This window comes from Phodopus roborovskii, unplaced genomic scaffold, assembly GCF_943737965.1.
Source record: "Phodopus roborovskii unplaced genomic scaffold, PHOROB, whole genome shotgun sequence".
NCBI classification, from domain to species: Eukaryota; Metazoa; Chordata; class Mammalia; order Rodentia; family Cricetidae; genus Phodopus; species Phodopus roborovskii.
The window spans coordinates 399007-416882 of NW_026126623.1; the positions used below are offsets into that span (position 1 = coordinate 399007).

The 17876-nt window shown below is 36.2% G+C and overlaps 1 protein-coding gene across 6 annotated transcripts in view; it reads right to left on the bottom strand.

Moving 5' to 3' along the window:
- Mef2a (myocyte enhancer factor 2A) overlaps positions 1 to 17876 on the bottom strand; it is a 121581-nt gene that overhangs the window by 17418 nt on the left and 86287 nt on the right. For all 6 annotated transcript variants that reach the window (XM_051206500.1, XM_051206497.1, XM_051206502.1 and 3 more), the window contains 3 exons: positions 16607 to 16826; positions 15632 to 15691; positions 3759 to 3946 (listed from right to left, as the gene is read on the bottom strand). In XM_051206500.1, coding sequence (XP_051062457.1) covers positions 3759 to 3946; positions 15632 to 15691; positions 16607 to 16826 — 468 coding nt within the window. The remainder of the gene's footprint in view (positions 1 to 3758; positions 3947 to 15631; positions 15692 to 16606; positions 16827 to 17876) is intronic.

Consider the following 17876-nt stretch of genomic DNA (forward strand, 5'->3'; position numbering starts at 1 on the left):
ATTTCCTTTGGTGATGTACAGAGGCCAGAGGCATGGAAGTATAAATCAAATAAACCCTTTCCTCCCCAAACTGATCTTTGGTCATGGTGTTTTATCACAGCAATAGAAACTAACAAGACACCTGTTAAGCCACCTAGAAATCCCTTACCTTTTTTCTTTCTTTCTTTTTCTTTGTAATGTAAGCATTTAAAAATAGTTCTTTCAGTATTTTGGTATTCTGTATTTTCATTTTCAGATACACACACACTATATATTATATATTTTAAAAATTACTTTAAATTGTGTGTAAATTGTATGTCTATGGACATTAATATGGGTGCTGACACAGGCCAGAAAAGAGCATCGCATCCCCCTGGAGCTGGGGTCACCTACCTGATACAGGCCCTGATAACTTAAATATGATTCTCCACAAGAGCAGGAAGCACTCTTAACCACTAGCTATGTGTACTGCTAAATTTTTCTAAATATTTTTTCCTGAGGCTGACATATTATTTAAAAACATGAGACTCAGGATTCATAACACAAGCGAGCACAGAAAGATTTTAAGGGCTGAAGGTGGTGGGTGACTGCAAGGAAACGGTTTTCTGAACTCAGTGACTATGATGGCATGTATAAGACTTGTGCAAGGTCAAGCTAGACAAAATCCCAGCATGGAGCTGGGGCAAGTAGACATAAAGTTCACACCTAGCTGAGGAGCTATTGGCAACTGACAGGCGCTGAGAGAGGGAGAGTCAGCTTCCTAAAAGGGAATAACCCCTTGTCACACTCCAGGATAGTTCCCACGCTGACACCACAAACTGGACTCTGTAAATTTTCTTTTGTTTTTTTAAAAATGAGGATACAAATATGTGTGAGTAAGAGGGAGTGAATATGTTCAAAATACATTGTATGAAATTCTTCAAGAATTAATGGAAAGTATTATTTTAAAAGTAACTTTACTATTAAATTTCTAAACTAGGATCGTTTTTCTTCCTGATGTCTCTCTGAGACTGACTGCTACTGATTATAGACAGAGAATTGGTTCTTGTAAATTTGCTAAGTTTTATTTTATGAAATAGAATGGTCTATTTTGGTGGTGTTCCATAAGCATCTCTTACAACATAATATAAAAAAGACACCTTAATTATATGGCCTACCTTCCTAACCCAGTAGTAACTCCAGGCTCATCTGAAAAAGCATCAAACAAATTTCAGCTGGAGGACATGCTACAGACATGTTAAGCAGAATTCCTCAAAAATGTCCAAGTCATTTAAACAAAGCCTTAGAAACTCTCATCGCCTAGATGACATGATTAATAAGTAAAATATGCTATGTAACCTAGTCTGACTCCTGGCACAGAGATATGAAATTTAAAACTAAGGAAATGTGTGTAAATCTGAACTTTAGCTAATAATAATTTATAATACTGGTCATTATTGTTAATAAAGTATCACAGTAGTATAAACTGTTAAAAAGAATTGTGTATGAAATATAAGGGGACTTTATGACTTTAGCAATCTTTCCAATGAATCAAAAGCTGTTCTAAAGTCAAAAGTTTATAAATTGTTTATTCCATTCATTTATTCCCTATTCTTTCCCTGCTTACAGGCAAGATCTTGTTGATACTATTATTACTTCTTCAAGAAGACTTCAACATTTCTTATAGAGTAGTTTTGATAGTAATAAGTTACTGTTTTCTGTTTGAAAAGGTTTTCTATTTAAAAAAAAATTTTTTTTGCTGGGTATAGGGATCTGAATTTTTTGTGTTTATTGTTGCTTCATTATTTACCAGCTTTAAGAGAAGTATGGTAGTAACTTCCCATCTTTAGTCTGAAAGCCATGTGTTTCTATTCACTGGCTAGCTTTAAGAATTTCTCTTTGCCCTTTGCTTTTAGCCGATTGAATGTGCATGTGTGTATCTCTGTACACTCACACTGGGAGTATTTGTCCTACTTAGTGTTTGTTATCTCCTTCAGACCACTGTTCCTACTGTTCTCTTTTTTTGGATAAACTACAATTTCAGACATGTTGCAACATGCTAAAGATCTGCAGCTCTTGGATACTATTTGGTTTTGACTCTTCTCATATCTCCCTCCTACTGTCTTACCTTGTAGGGCCGGCCACAGCAAAGTTTTAGTTACTTTTCTCAGGAACTAGACTGAGTTTCAATGTTAGTGTTGCTGTGGTTACCTTCAGTGTATTTACCAAAAAATCTTCCATTCAAAGGGTTTCCCCCAGGACCATCCCATTCTATCATCCCTTCTGTGATGTGCCACGGACTGCCTTCTCAGTCACCCTGCCACTCTCATGGTACCCACGTCTTCTTGTTCCTCAACCATGGGTAGAAACACTGTCCTTTCTCCATTTCCAGATACAGTGAGATTCATCATTTCATGGAAAAGAAATAAAGCTTGTGCCCACTGCAGTGACCAGGTGGGCTTTCATGAAGTCTTTCCATGACATATTTTGTTTTATGTGGGGGGTCATAGTGAAAGTCCTAAAGAGAAGACAGACTCAGCCTATACCAGGGCTTCAGGAATTTCATGAGGTTCTGCCTGTGTATGCTTGACCTCCAGCAATTCCCTAGTCACCAATCACACTAGCACCAATGTCTTTCTCCACAGTAATCATCTTTCTCTAATCTCCAAGCTATCTGACCACTGTGAATTAGCAGCACTAAAATGGGCTCAAGGAAAGACTACTATATATTAAAGCTATTTTTCTCACAGTATAAAGCTGAAAGCAATTCATTTTAAATTTCCTGTTTTTCCTAATGAAAGCACTTTTTAAAAATCAGAGTTTGAGATTTAAATAAATTATGATTTAAAGATCCTGGGTATGTATACTGCTATTTTGGACAAGTGGTGAGTTTTAGTTCCATTTTCTCATCTCTACCTGGCCATAATCATAACCTGATTGACAATTAAATGAGAAAATAACCTGTACAGATCATTAACGTTTGGAATTTATGAAAAATTACACAAATGTAGAATCATTACCAGCTGAGCCTGGCTGCATCATGTTAACTTAACGAAAATGCAAATGGCAAGTTTACCACCTGCACAGTAGAATGAGCACCTGGCATATCATTTAGTATGCTAATAGTCACACTGCTGTTGAACTAAAAATGTCTTTAAAAACCTGCATATATATTCTACAATTTTCTCCATGAAGCTAAGAAGGATACACATTCGGTTCTTCACATGAAAAGACAATTCAAAAGCAAATGACACTACAACTATACAGACTGTCAAGAGGTGCAGTAGGGAATATTACACTCTGGTTAAAGACAAGGGTTATTTGAAAGGAATAAACAGAAAATTAGTTAGAGAATAATCCTTTCCAATTGGCAAGCATTCTTCCTTACAACAGGTCTCTTTCGTATACAGAATTTCCTAGCAGTTTCATTATTGCTCACAGAAAAGCATGTAATATATTACCGAAAATATGCCAAGTAAAGAACAGAAACGACATATTTAATTCATAAACTGGAATCAGATCTCTACACAAAGTTTTAGCCCAGCAAAATTAAAATTGAGCTTAATAATCTCTCCATATTCAGCTTTTATTTTAAATAACCACTAAGCAGTTTTACTTCTTATTTCCATAATTTGGTTTTTAAACACTTAAGATAGATTTCTCTCTTAAAGTGCTAATTTTGAATACAAAATTGATTAAGAAAAACAAATGGACACTATGGAGGCTTAGCAAACCTCAGGAAAATACCGACTATTAGAAACAGTGTTTAAAGAAGAGAGCTAAAAAGTGGGTCAACTTACAAGTGGCGGCATCATGCCCTTGCTTGAAGGGGGAATGACAACTCGTAGATCTGGTTTCCGACTATTCATTCCAAGATTGCCACCACCAGGTGGAGGGGGAGACTTTGTAGGCATGATTTTGCCCAAACTATTTGCACCAGTATTTCCAATCAAATTTGGAGAGGCCCTTGAGTTTACAAATCCATTCCCTGGGAAAGGGGGGGAAAAAGTGCTTATTAACATGTAAAGCATCACTAAAAAATTTTAATAAGTCTAAAATAATGCTAACTACCTATTTTTAAGTCTGTTTTTAAAAAATGATTAATTTTGTAAACAAAATATAAGAATTGTGTTTATGACATATAAAGTTTACCATTTCTAATAAAATACCATGCCATTATTGTACTATTAAGCTGACAAATACCCATTTGTATTTATATATTTTAAATCTTTTCTACTTTTGTTTTTGTATTTTAAAATCTTAAAGGGGGGTGCAGCCAGATGGCACTCATTGGGAAAGTCACTTGCTACCAAATGTGATGTCTCATCTGCAGGACCCACAAGACAGAAAGAACTGACCCCTCTAAGTCATCCCCTGACCTCCACATGTGCACTGCATCACCTTCATGCCCCACCGCCATCAGTAAACAAACAAATGGCCATCAGTAAACAAAACAAATGTAAGAATAAAAAGGATACTTTAAATCATAATGTTGTTGTTTTGTATGTATGTTTTTGCACTTTGTGTTTTGATATGTTGCAATTTGTTTATTCTTGGAAAGGCTCTGAACCTATTAAAATAGGGTACTTTACTGCTTTTCATGCTGCTAACCCCAGATTTTCTCTCACTCCTGAATACTGATACCTTTAACTCTAAAAACAAAACAAAGCAAAAATCCCCACAAATAAACTACATTCTCCCCAACTTAGCACACATTCCCACCATACATTAGGAACACGGGAAGAGGGCAGTGTCTTCTGCAGCTGACACTGGGACTGCTGTCAAACAGTCAGCTTCTCTGACATGCACCCAAGAGAAGACAACACAACAAGAGGACTCACAAGCAGAACCAGCGAGGAAAAGGGGAGATTAAACCATGGAGCAGAACACAAATTCCAACAGAGGCTTAACACACAAAGCAAAAAAAAAAAAAAGCTGCAATATAATGCCTCAACAAAGGATAGATTCTCTGGACTGGAGAAAAGATGATGAGGCAGCTGAAATCTGAGAAGATGTGAGTCCTACTTACAAAATGTGTCAACAACCATGGGATCAAATAAACAATAAGGTGCTCAATTCAAGAACAGAAAGTTACAAACTCAAATGAAGACTCACACAAGAAAGTTACCCAGTGTGGGCTGAAGAAACCAGTCTCCTGGAGGAAAAACTTTTAAGATGTGAAGGAAAAACTCAGTAAGGAAATTGAGAAGCTGAAAAAGAACCAATTAGAAATTCTGAAAACTAAACAACCCATTCACTGAAATTACAGCTAAAATTTTAATTTCCCAAACCAAGAGGAATAAATAGACACACAACAAAAGTACTTAGAACTTCAAATAGACATGACCAGAGAACTCATGATGTATCTAGCCAAGACATCAAAAATACAAGAGGGGTTGGCAAGATGGCAAAGTGAGTAAAGGAACTTGCCAACAAGTCTGACAATCCAAGTGAGTTCAATCTCTGGGACCCACACAGCGAAAACTGACTCCTGCAGATTGTCTTTCAACCTCCACACACATTGCAGAAGCATATGAATACCCACATACACAATAAGGTAAACAAATGTGATAGAAAATAAAAAGCACAAAAACAATACTAAAAGCCATAAGGCAGAGTGAATGAGAGGGCTCAGGAAGTAAATGAGATTGAGTGCAGGCAGGACAACCTGTCTTCAATCCCTGGATCCTATAAAGTAGCAAGAAAAAGAAGAAAAACAGCTCCTAAAAGTTGTTCTCTGATCTTGAAGCATATGCCAGGTGTGCAAACACACACATACACACACCCAACAAAACCCAAAAAAGTTGTGAGAGAAAAATGCCAACTCAGAGAAGCAGAAATATTAGACTAATGGTAGGTCAGCAGGCCTAAAGTCAGGAAAGCAAAGAGTAGTTGGATTTCAAGACCTGAAAGTAAAAAACTATAACTATTATTGTCAAATTCAGCAAAATAATCTATTAAAGTGATAGAGAACCAAAAATATTTAAAAAAAAAAAAATACCAGTTAAAGCAATCTGTGACAATTAAGCCAGCAATGCAGGAAATACTTAAGGGAATACTAAACACAAAGGAGTTAGATGGCTTACCCACAACACAAGAAAGAGTGTATTCATGAAAGGATTAATAAAGTCTAACAGAGACAGAATTAATAAGGTTCCAAACCAGCAAACACCCAATACTACTGTGAGAACAAACAACAAACAAACAAACAAAACTGAACAATGAAAACAAAACAGAACTGCCAACAAAACTCAATGGCAATAGCAAACCCTCCTCAATAATAGCCTGACTACAAATGACTAGTTCACTATATAAAAATACAGACTAACCAACAATGCTTAAAAATGAGGTCTATTCATTGCCTCCAAGGAACTCATGCAACTAGAAGAGGTCCAAAACCTGAAAGTTTGTCCAAGGCAGAAATCGACCTACCAAGCTACAGAAAGCTGCCAACAAGCTGACCTATGGATCCTCACATCTGATAATGAAAAATTGGAATCAAGCCTAGTTAGGAGATAAGAGAGCCCCTACATATCAACAAAAGGAACAATTCAACAGGACAGAACTATTATAAATGTTTACACAACAAATTCTGAAGCCTCCAAGGTTTTGGATCTTTTCTAGTTACATGAGTTTCTAGTTACATGAATAGATAGACCTCATTTTAAAGCACAGTCTGTATCTGAATTAGTAATTTGCATTCAGGTATTATTGAGAAGGGTTTGCTGTTACCACTGATTTTGTTGACAGTTGTTCCAGTTAGTTTTCATTCATTGGCAGTTTCATAAAACAAACATTAAAGGGCACAAAGGCCACATCACATAAGGTCCTGACACAGTACAACAGGAGACTTTATTACCCACTCTCACACATAAGCAGGTCTCATAGAAAGGAAAACCAGCAAAAACTCTTCACACCTAAACTGTAAAATATATTGACTGGATTTAGTAGGTATCTACAGAGCATTCTAGCTAACAGACCTTCCCAGCAGCACGTGGAACCCTTCTAAAACTGATCATATTACAGACATCAAAGGAAGCTTTAATCAACACAAAAAAACCCCTGAAGTTATTCCTTGCCATATAATCTGATCACAGTGAACTAAAACAAGAAATCAATAGATAGCAAGATTAAGCTCAGACAATACATAAATACTTAGAGACTGAGATATATCTTTTGAATGAAACTAAGCTCATCTTAAAAATCAGGGAAGAAATTGTAACTCTCAGATAAATGAATGCTAAAGCATAACCCACCAGAACCTCTGGGATCCAGTCAAAGCAGTCCTATGAGGAAAAGTCTAGAGTTCTGTGTTCATATTAAGAAAACCAGAAGGAGCTCAAGCAAACAACCTATTGTACTTTAAAGCTCCAGGAAAACAGGAAACCTACCCAGGACTACAAGGATTCACTGCTGAATTCTCCCAAACTTCTAAAGAAAATCTGAGTGCAACATTTCTCAAACCAAATCTAGGAAGAGAGAAAACACCACCAAACTCATTCTATTAAGTCAGTATTATCCTGATACCAAAAGCAGATAAAGATAGGCCAATCCCTATGATCAACACAATCAGCTCAGATATAAAAATTCTCAGCAAATACTTGCAAACTGAATTGAAGATCATATTAAGATGCTATATAATGTCCAAATTGGTATCATCTCAGGAACATAAGGCTGATTCAACATAAGCAAGTCAATAAATGTTATAACCTATATTAACAGACTTCAACACATAAAAACCACATGATTATCTCAACAGGAAAGTTATTTGACAAAGCTCAATACATACTCATGATAAAAAGTTCTGAAGAAAATAGAAGCAGATAGAACATACACCTTCACATAATAAAGGACACATAAAACAAACTTATAGCCAATTTTATGATAAATGGAGAAAACCAAGAGCATTTCCTCTAAAGTCTAGAATGAAACAGAATGTCAACTCTCCCCATTATTCAATGAGGTGCTTGCAGTCTTAGCTGGAGTAATAAGACAAGAAAAAGATCAAAATGATCAAATTCACAAAGGAAAAACCATCTCTTGTGGCAGATTATATAATTCTATACTCACTAGACCCCCTTATAGACTTCACCAGAAAGCCAGTACTTCACACACACACACACACACACACACACACACACACACACACACACACACACACACACCAATATCAAACTAACTAAGAAATAAGGAAAAAATACCTTGTTTTAAATTTTTTAAAACTCTATAAATAAATATAACCAAAGAAGTCAAAGACTTCTAAACTGGAAATTTTAAGAAATTAAAAGACAAAAAAATCTAAACATAGTACATGAAAAACTTTCATGTTCCTGAACCGGCAGAATTACATTGTGAAATGGCTACTATCAAAATTAATCCTCACAGTCACTGGAATTCTTAGCAAAACTCCAAAAAACATTATTCACAGACTTAGAAAAACAATCCTAAAATTCATAAAGAAACATGGAAGACGACATATAGCCAAAGCAATCTTAGGCAGAAAGCACATAGCCAAATGTATCTCATTATCTCAAGTACACTACAGAGCCACAATGACAAATTCAGCATAGAACAGGCACAAAATGACATACAGATCACTGGAATACAATATAGGACCTGGAAAAAAAAATCCACACAGCTAGCTGTTTAAAAAAAGTCCATGTACTCTGAGTACTCTTCTACCTTATTCAATACATGGTGCTGGCAAAACTGGATATATACCCACAAAGAAACAAAATTAGACCCCTAACACTGTACAAAAATCAATTCAAAGTGATCAAAGACCTTAATTAAAAAACTGGAATACTGAAATTGCTATGGGAAAAGCAATTAAGATAGAGGTATAAGCATAAAATTTCTGAACAGAACCCCAGTATCACAGCAAATAGCCCACAGAACTGGCAAATGGAGATTACTTGAAATTAAAAACCCTACAAAGCAGGCTGGAGAGATGGCTCAGAGGTTAAGAGCACTGCTGCTCTTCTAGAGGACCTGAGTTCAATTCCCAGCACCCAACATGGTGGCTCACAACCATCCACAATGGGATCTGGTTCTCTCTTCTGTCCTGCAGGTACACGTGCAGGCAGAACACTGTGTACATAATAAATAAACCTTAAAAAAAGCAAGCAAGCAAGCAAGCAAGCAAACAAAAGTCCTACAAAGCAAAAGAAACTATCAGCAGGCTGGGTAAAGTGCTTTCAGTGGATAAAGTGCAAGTAGGACAGCCAAAGCATTCATGTAAGAAAGCTGGGTGTTACAAATAAAGAGAGAGCTCAATGGTTACTGAGGATCTAAGTTCAGTTCCTAACCACTCACAATCACCTTTAGCTCTTCTGGCATCCAAGGGCACATACATACATACATACATACATACATACATACATACATACATACACACACACACACACACACACACACAAATCATAAAAGAAATAAAAGCCAGGTATGGTGGTACATGCCCACAACTCTAGTGGTGGTAGGAGTGTGCCGATAATTAGACCCAGAGGTACCTTCTAGTTACCTGTCTAGCTGGAACTACAAGCACCAAGTTCAGTGAGACCCTGCTTCCAAAAATAAAATAAATAGCTTCAAAAAGATATCACAATATCAAACTCTGTCAATATGACAGCAGGGTTGAGCATACTACCATACAACATATACACCACACACATTTCTTGAATTAAAAAAAAAGTATGTTACCTTAAAAATACTTAAAATTGGTATACTACTTAGAGGTTTACAAGGCTATTTCAGGTACATTGAGTAATGTACAGTCAAATAATAAACTGACATGAATTCTACAACTTTTTAAATTACTCTTATTTGTAGAGGAGGGATGTGCCGGAAAATCAGAGGTCAACTTGTAGGAATTGGCGCTTTTCTTCTATCATGTGAAATTTGTGATTGAACTCAGTCTGCCAGATTTGGAAGCGAGCATCTTTACCTGTTGAGCTAGTTTACCAGTACTAAGTTCTAAAATTTAAAAGACTATGATTAGGGGATTGGAGAGAGAACTCGATGATTAAGAGCACTGGGCTGCTCTTCCAGAGGACCCAGATTCAATTTCCAGCATACAATTCCCAGCTCACACCCACCTGTAACTACAGTTATAGGGGATCCAATGCCCCCTTTCGGCCTAAGGTTAACAGGTATACATGTGGTGCACACATGCAAGTGAAACACCCATACACATAAAATAATAAAAATTTAAAAATAAACCAAACACTATGATTACGAAGACATTAAAAGTTTGTAATAATAAAGTTTTAAAGTAACTAGAGGCCTTAAAATAATTACCTGCTTATAAATATTACTTAAGAGCTTGAAAATGAGTTATTTGTATAAGAAAATAGAAAGTCAACATTTATCAATGTGACATAATCAACTCTGCAGAATCCTAGCCACTATATTCCTAAGCCTGGCATCCAAATATCAATGGCAAAGACAAGCAAAATAAGGACAGCATCTAGGAACTGCCCACTGTTGCTGGGATGGTGCTCTAGGATGACAACTACACTTTTACACTTTTCTTTCCCTTTCTTTCACGCAATTCTTGCTCTCTCGAAAATTTTTTATTATGTATGTGTCCCACTTTATTTTACTGTGAGGACTGTTATTTTAGTCAATTTTGTGAGGCTATTTCCTGCATTCTGCTTTCATTGTCTTGAAGGAAATTTATTCAATCTAGGCTCAATCTGTTTTCCACACTCTGCAGAGCAATTCCTGAATCCTCATAAGCTTCAACAAGCACTGCAGTTGAAGGAAAAACAAATAAACAAACAAAACACCCCACCTCTTCTCTAGGTCATCCCCTCAACCCCTCAAAGAGCAATACTTACTACTAGTAAGATAATCCAGATTTTGTTATTTGGAGAATAAAAAAAAGTTTGAAAATAATGTATTCAAAATTAGAAGAACTTAATAGAACTTTATACTGCAGAGTAATAAGTTTTTTCTTAATATTTAATGGTAAGAATGTGTGTTCTAAGTCTCCAATATTTAAAGGACTATTTTATAGACTTGAACTAAAGTTTTTTTTTTTTTTTAAATTCAATATTATCACCAGATGGTGCAAATATGTAATTTAGAGTCATCCATCATCAAGAAACATGAATGCTGCTTTCCCATGTGAACTCTATGGTTCATTTCATATGAGACCATAGTAATGAATGAGAATCAAGTTACAAGAGTGGAGGGGGAGGGGTTAAGAGCACAGTATCTTAGTGTTCCATCAGGGCACTGCAGCAGGTAGTGATTACAGGATGATGTAAGTGTCTGGCAACTTGCCAGGCTGAAGCTAATCTCAAGTGCAAGCTTGTTATTTCCTTGACTGTATCCGTATATACCTCTTAGCATCTGTTTAAATTCTATGGAGATACTGTTCACAATGATCTGTGAAGTTCCTACATAACTCCTCTTGCCATAAGTTACAAATTAGTAATGAAAATGTCTTTTCTAATTGAATAAACTTAAGTGTTATTATTGTTAAAACATGTTTCCAATTTGCATGGTAATTTATTACTCTTAACGAAAACACTCTTGAGTAAATGATACACCTACTTCTCCAGAAACTTAACAGGCCTAATCTCAATTATTGTACTATAGATAGAAAGTATGCTGTTTCACTATATCAGTTCAGCTCATATTTCAGAATATAAATCCTATCAGTTGAAGCAATGCATTCAAATAGATGGCAAGCTTATTCCATGGTCTGAGGACTACTACTCATCTAGCACTGAACAGGAGATGATTATGTCATTAATATTTTACTATGAAGCCACTTTTGAAGTTCAGCTGCCAAACAAATTTCAGAGGATTCTTAAAAACTCAAGCAAAATTCAAGCTGGAAGTAGTGGTGCACATCTTTGATCTAGCACTTGGGAGGCAGAGGCAGGTACATCAATGTGAATTTGATGCCAGCCTTATCTACATAGTGAGCTCACAGTAACAAACAACAAAACTGACATGCTCAGCAGATTACTCAATAAATGTGCAAAACTGTAAGTGAAAGATTAAAATTAACATTTAGGTGAAGATTTAAAATCTCTTAAACCACAAAAAAGACCATGATTTTGAAATGACAATTCCCACCTAATGAACAAAATGCATCCTGTTAGAAGTAGTTAATAAAAAGTGTGACCTACTTCCCAACTACTCCTCCTCTCCTCAATCTGTCCAGGGTGGACAGCACTAAAAACACAACTTTCTCCTCTGTCATAGACTCACAATTTCTCGTGCAATATAATGACTGAATTATACAAGGCTTCAATATGAATTACAAATTTCTGCTTCATTTCCCACAATTTTTAGTTCAAATTCAACTGCCAGGGATTACTTTTTCCAGAGTAAGTACTGTCATTTCAAGCCAGTGTTTTAGACATCTTTATCCAATCAATGTCATCTCCCATTCCCATGGCAGCTTTATAACACTAGCCAAAGAAATACAGTTCATTCACCTTTGGAACATCTTTTTCCCATTCATCGTTTTAGCCGCCACTGCCCTAGCACCACACAATTCCCAACCCACTTTCATTCAACACTTAACACTTCCAGAAGTTTCTTGAGCTTTTCTATTTCTAGTCTAATATTTTTTTTCTCTTTCTCAACATGGTTTTAAAAAATGAAATTATGAGCTGGGGAGATGGTAGTCAGTAAAACTCCTGTGGTAAATGTATGATGCCCTGAGTTTAGATTCCCAGCACTCACATAAAAAAAAACTGACATGGTGGCAACTACCTGCAGCCCAAGCGTGAAAGAGGGCAGTGGGACATATGACAGACATCAATTCCCAGAGTTTGCTGGCCAGCCAGTCTAGCTAATCAGTAAACTCTGGGTTTAGTGCAAGACCCTGTCTCAAATAAACAATGTGCAAGAGTGACAAAGGAAGAAGGGATATCCATTTCTGGCCTCCACACCATGTGCACACACGCCTACACATGCACACATACATAAACCATGCATACATACAAATACTGTTTCCACCCCCACACACGCAAGTTATTTTAAGTGAAGGTATTAGATACATCTTTATTTTTTCCATTCTTGACATTACAATATAGGCCAAAATTTGGATAAACATCCAAGCTACGTATAAGCTGAGTAACACATTTATATTCTCAGTAGTGAAATATATGTAGTAAATCATAAACAAATAGAGTGTCACAATGACAGAGCCATATAACTTATACAACTACCAGTTTAACTAGGCAATAATGACAGATAAAAAAACAAACAAATAAACACCAAATCACAAGAAAAAAGACCAGACAAGCAATTTACTACAATAAAAATTTTACCACTTTAGGGATACCATCACTATGTCACATGAAGTTCAAAAAGTAAAAGAAAGGTGGAAATACATCAAGTTTATCAATTATTAGAATCAGTTTGGGTTCTATATGTATATTTTCTGCATAGGTTTAAATCACAACTAAAATAAAAAAAAACTCACTTGAAATTTACCTAATTACCTAAAATGCTGATTTCAACCTGTTAGTCATTATGATTATATCATGACCCTTGACATAGTCTACTTCCTTTTGTAAAGACTCATTTATCTTTATGTGAATAAGTGTTTTGCCTTCAAGCATGTCTGTGTACCATATGAGTGCCTGGTAACCTTAAGAAGCCAGAAGAAGGCATCAGATCCTCTGGAACTAGAGTTACTGGAGTATGGATGGGCATAAGCCTCCATGTGGGCAATGGGAACTGAATCTAGGTCCTGTGCAAGAGCAACCAATGCTCTTAACTGCTAAGCTACCTCTCCAGCCCCTAGTTTACTTTAGATAGTCTCAGAAATGGGATTAGGGGCTTTTAGGCACAGACATTTTATAACCACCGAAATCTTTCAAACCTGTTCATAAAGACTAATTTACAAAGTATCAAAAGCATATATGAGCACCATCAGCTTCACACCTTTTGGGAAACCCAATAAAAGGGAGTACCAGATGGGAACTAGCAAATAACACTCATATGTATTTTTTAGCACTTTTTTGAATTTTAGGTTTACTACAGCTTGTTGTGTGGATCAGGCTGGTCTGGAACTCAGGATTTTCTTGTTCCATATGACAGCTGTGGGATACTACAGGAAGAGATACGCCCCATACACACACCAAGACATTAGCTCTGACTAAAAAGCTGTTGGGTATATACTTTGTGTGTGCAATGTTAGTGGTTAAAGTCAAGGTTTTATACATGCTAAACAAACACTACTGAATCTCTATATTCCCAAGCTACTACACACAACAGGTGTCTTCATATATTTTCTATCTTTGATCTCTTAAGACCCTATACCCGTTTTTTAATCAGTTCACTAAAATATCATTTGATGCAGTACAGATATATATATATATATATCAATCTTTATCACATGTCAAGACTGGAAAGACAGTCCTGCCTTTAAAATATTTTAGATTTACTTTATGTATATAAGTGTTTTTGACTACAAGTAAGTATGTGACCACATGTATGCCTGGTACCCAGAATAGACAGAAGACATTGGATGATCTACATATGATCATCAAAGCAGACCCTCAAGAGAATCATTCAGAGCTCTAACTTGAGTAGTATGCATACATTTCTTAGTACTTCAATTTCTGAAAACATTTAATGCTGTTTTAAAATAAAGTACTTTACCAATAGTTTAACTTTAGTGGTGACAGAAGTTACAGAAAGCATCTCCCTAGGAAAAGATTTTAGAAGGCAGATGTCAAACTGACTTCTAAATATCTGTTTGCACCCTTAGATTAATGCTGCTTTCAATCTTAGAGAGACAAGCCATTTCTGTAGTGGGCAGCAGTAAATGCAGAGAGTCATAACGAATGACAGTGCTGGGAATAGGTGACAATTGAGTATTTAACCCTAAATGGAACATCTATTATCACTCTCCCGACCAAGGCTCAGGGAACATCATGTGAAAAGGGGTGGAAAGGACATAACTGGAGGATGGGGAAGAGTGCTGAGAAGTGCTGTTTGCTGTCTTCTAGACATGACATGGCCATCACACTCACCACCTCACAGAAGCTATGGCTACCTGCACAAAATCAAGCCTTTCAACATGGGTAAGGGAGGGACTCCCCCTCTAGCTGAGGAGATATTGGCAGTTAGCAGATAATGGGAAACCGGATCAGTTTTCCTTGGGGTTATAGTTGCTAGTATGGTGTCTATGCTCTGGTAGATGGTCTCACACCCATTGGTAAGCAGGCAGCACTAACTCAACTCAGTGGACTATTTAAAAATAAAGAAAAGAGAGGAGGGTAACAAAGGTGGAAGGAGGGCATGTGGGCATGGAGGAGTGTCAGAGAAGTAAGAAGGGGAATATGGGCGAGACATGCTCAAGATACACTCTGTCACACTCACACACACAGACACACACACGTGCAAAGCTGGCAAAGAATAAATTTAAAATATTCTCTAAAAAAGATTTTGATGTAAATGTTGCACTAGAGCAACTTAGTCTTTAGGAAAGAACAATGCCTGGTAAAGAGGAAGCACTTAATGCATAATGAATGAATGGACTTACAGTATAGGACATGAAGCAGGATTATTGCAGAAAATTGTTAAGCTTGATAGTTAAACGATCCCTCAGAAGACAGAGGCCTTATTTCAAGATAATTCTTAGTAGCAGATCACATCAAATAGACACCTACGAAGTTAAACCATACGATTCACTCACCCACTGGGCTATTTCCAGCTCCATTTGGCACTGTGAGGTCTGTAGTGCTCAACATCCCACCTAACAACGTTACAGAGAAAAAAGAATGAATAAACCGGCTTTATTTCAGTCAAATGAGGTCATCCCACTATAATCACATTCTATTCCTAAAAGTCAAATCAATACAAAACTGGCTCAGTCTGAAGTTTGCCACTAATGTATAATTTGATATAATTTACACTGCATACATATACATGTAATAAGTAACTATATGTAACATGTTTAACAACATGTGTTGTAGGGTTCTATGTGTAGTATACATATACATGAATTAACTATTAAGCTCTTGATATACCTGCCACTCTGCACATCAATATCAACTAGTAAATATAAGCGAGGATGAGGACAGCTCATATAGTTATTAAATTTAGGACTTAGGGGAAGGCAATACTAAACTGCATAGACTAAGGTGGCAAATGCACTGCAAATTGCTGCTGAATTATTGAACTAACTCAGCAGGAAGTGATGTACAGAACATGCTCACTCCTGTATTTCTAACATGAGGTTCACATTCACTTTAAATCTTTGCTTGCAACATTCAAGCTAAATTCTCTGCCTGTCACAGTATGACTTTCCCATGATAAAGAAAAATTATATATGGCACATTCTTTATATTATTCTACTTTGCCCAACAATGTTTTTTAAAAAAGTACTTAAAATGAGTTTATGCAGCAATGACTTTTTATTTTTTTGGGGGGGGGGGCGTAAAACAGGGTCTCTCTGTTTTGCTTTGGAGTCCTGGAACTCACTCTGTAGACCATGCTGGCCTTGAACTCACAGAGATCCACCTGCCTCTGCCTCCCAAGTACTGGAATTAAACACGGTGCACCACCACACCTGGCCTGACAGTAATGCTAAAACTAAAGAGAATAAACTTCCTCTATCAGCAATTCATTGCTCTTTTTAAAAGAGTGAACAGAACATTTCACAACATACTTGCATTGCCAGTACTTGGTGGTCTCTGCGGAGCTCCAGGGGATACATTTCTATGTAGCGTGGCTGGGGGTGGAGACAGCATGCTTGAATCTGCTAATGTTGAGCTGGCTGCCAAGGATGGTGACACAAGTGAACTTCCTGGGTTAGTGTATGACAAAGCATTAGGGCTGGTCACGGGGACTGTGACAGACATTGAGAAGTTCTGAGGTGGCAAACCAGGCTGTAAGTAAAGAAAAAGGACAAGAAATTATTGGTTTCATTTGCATTAACATTAAATAACTTTGTCTAAATAACTCTCATTATTAAAAGTAGAGTATGGAGACAGTGTTAAACTAATTTCTCTAGAATTGAACTTGAACATGAATATACCTGACATGAACATTTTTATTTGTAATTTTATGATACATATATGCTAATATAATGATATAGTATATTTCAAATATTCAAAGAGATAAAATTAAAAGTTAAAACCTAGAATTCAAATAATATTGCTGAATTTAGACATTACAAAATATATCACATGCCAAGTAAGCATTAATTAGAATGCTAGTGCAAACCAATTTAACATTACATTTCTATTGGGTGAACCAAAATGTAATCAAAGGGGAAGAATATATGCGTTATTAACTTAATACATCAATTTTGGGGTATTATTAATAAGTCCAGTATGATTTGATTGACGGACATTTTCTTAAACTAGAAAATAATACACAGAACACACAAAGAAACCACCTACACAATAAGATTAACTACTGTCAAGTTAGAATAGAGAGTCTTAGTATCTTTAAAATTGTACAATTGTAAAATTGTATAATTATTAAATTATAAACATTATAAAAGCAATCTTCTTGTCCAAATATTTCATGCCCTCCCTGAAAGGGCATTTCCTAGTTTCCTCTGGCATTTCCCCCATAGACCAATTTCAATACATTTGTTGGCCATGATAAACAGTGGGCTGCTTCATAATTTAGAGTTGAGGGGGGGAGGGTGTCAAGAAACAAACAATAAAGAAATTTTATTATATTCTTGTAGCTTAAAGTTTAACTGTGGGAAAAATATCCTTATGAGATCAGATAAATTTTATTTGCTATTATTCTGCTTTTTAAAAATTATTTAAAACTATTTTCATGTGATTCTTCTTATAGAACTACTCTAACTACTCTGAAGAAATGACATATGATGAGTATCATTCTTGGGACATAAATCAAGAGATTCAACTATGCCAATGAAAAGAAAGAAAAAACCAAACCAAACCAAACCAAAACAAACC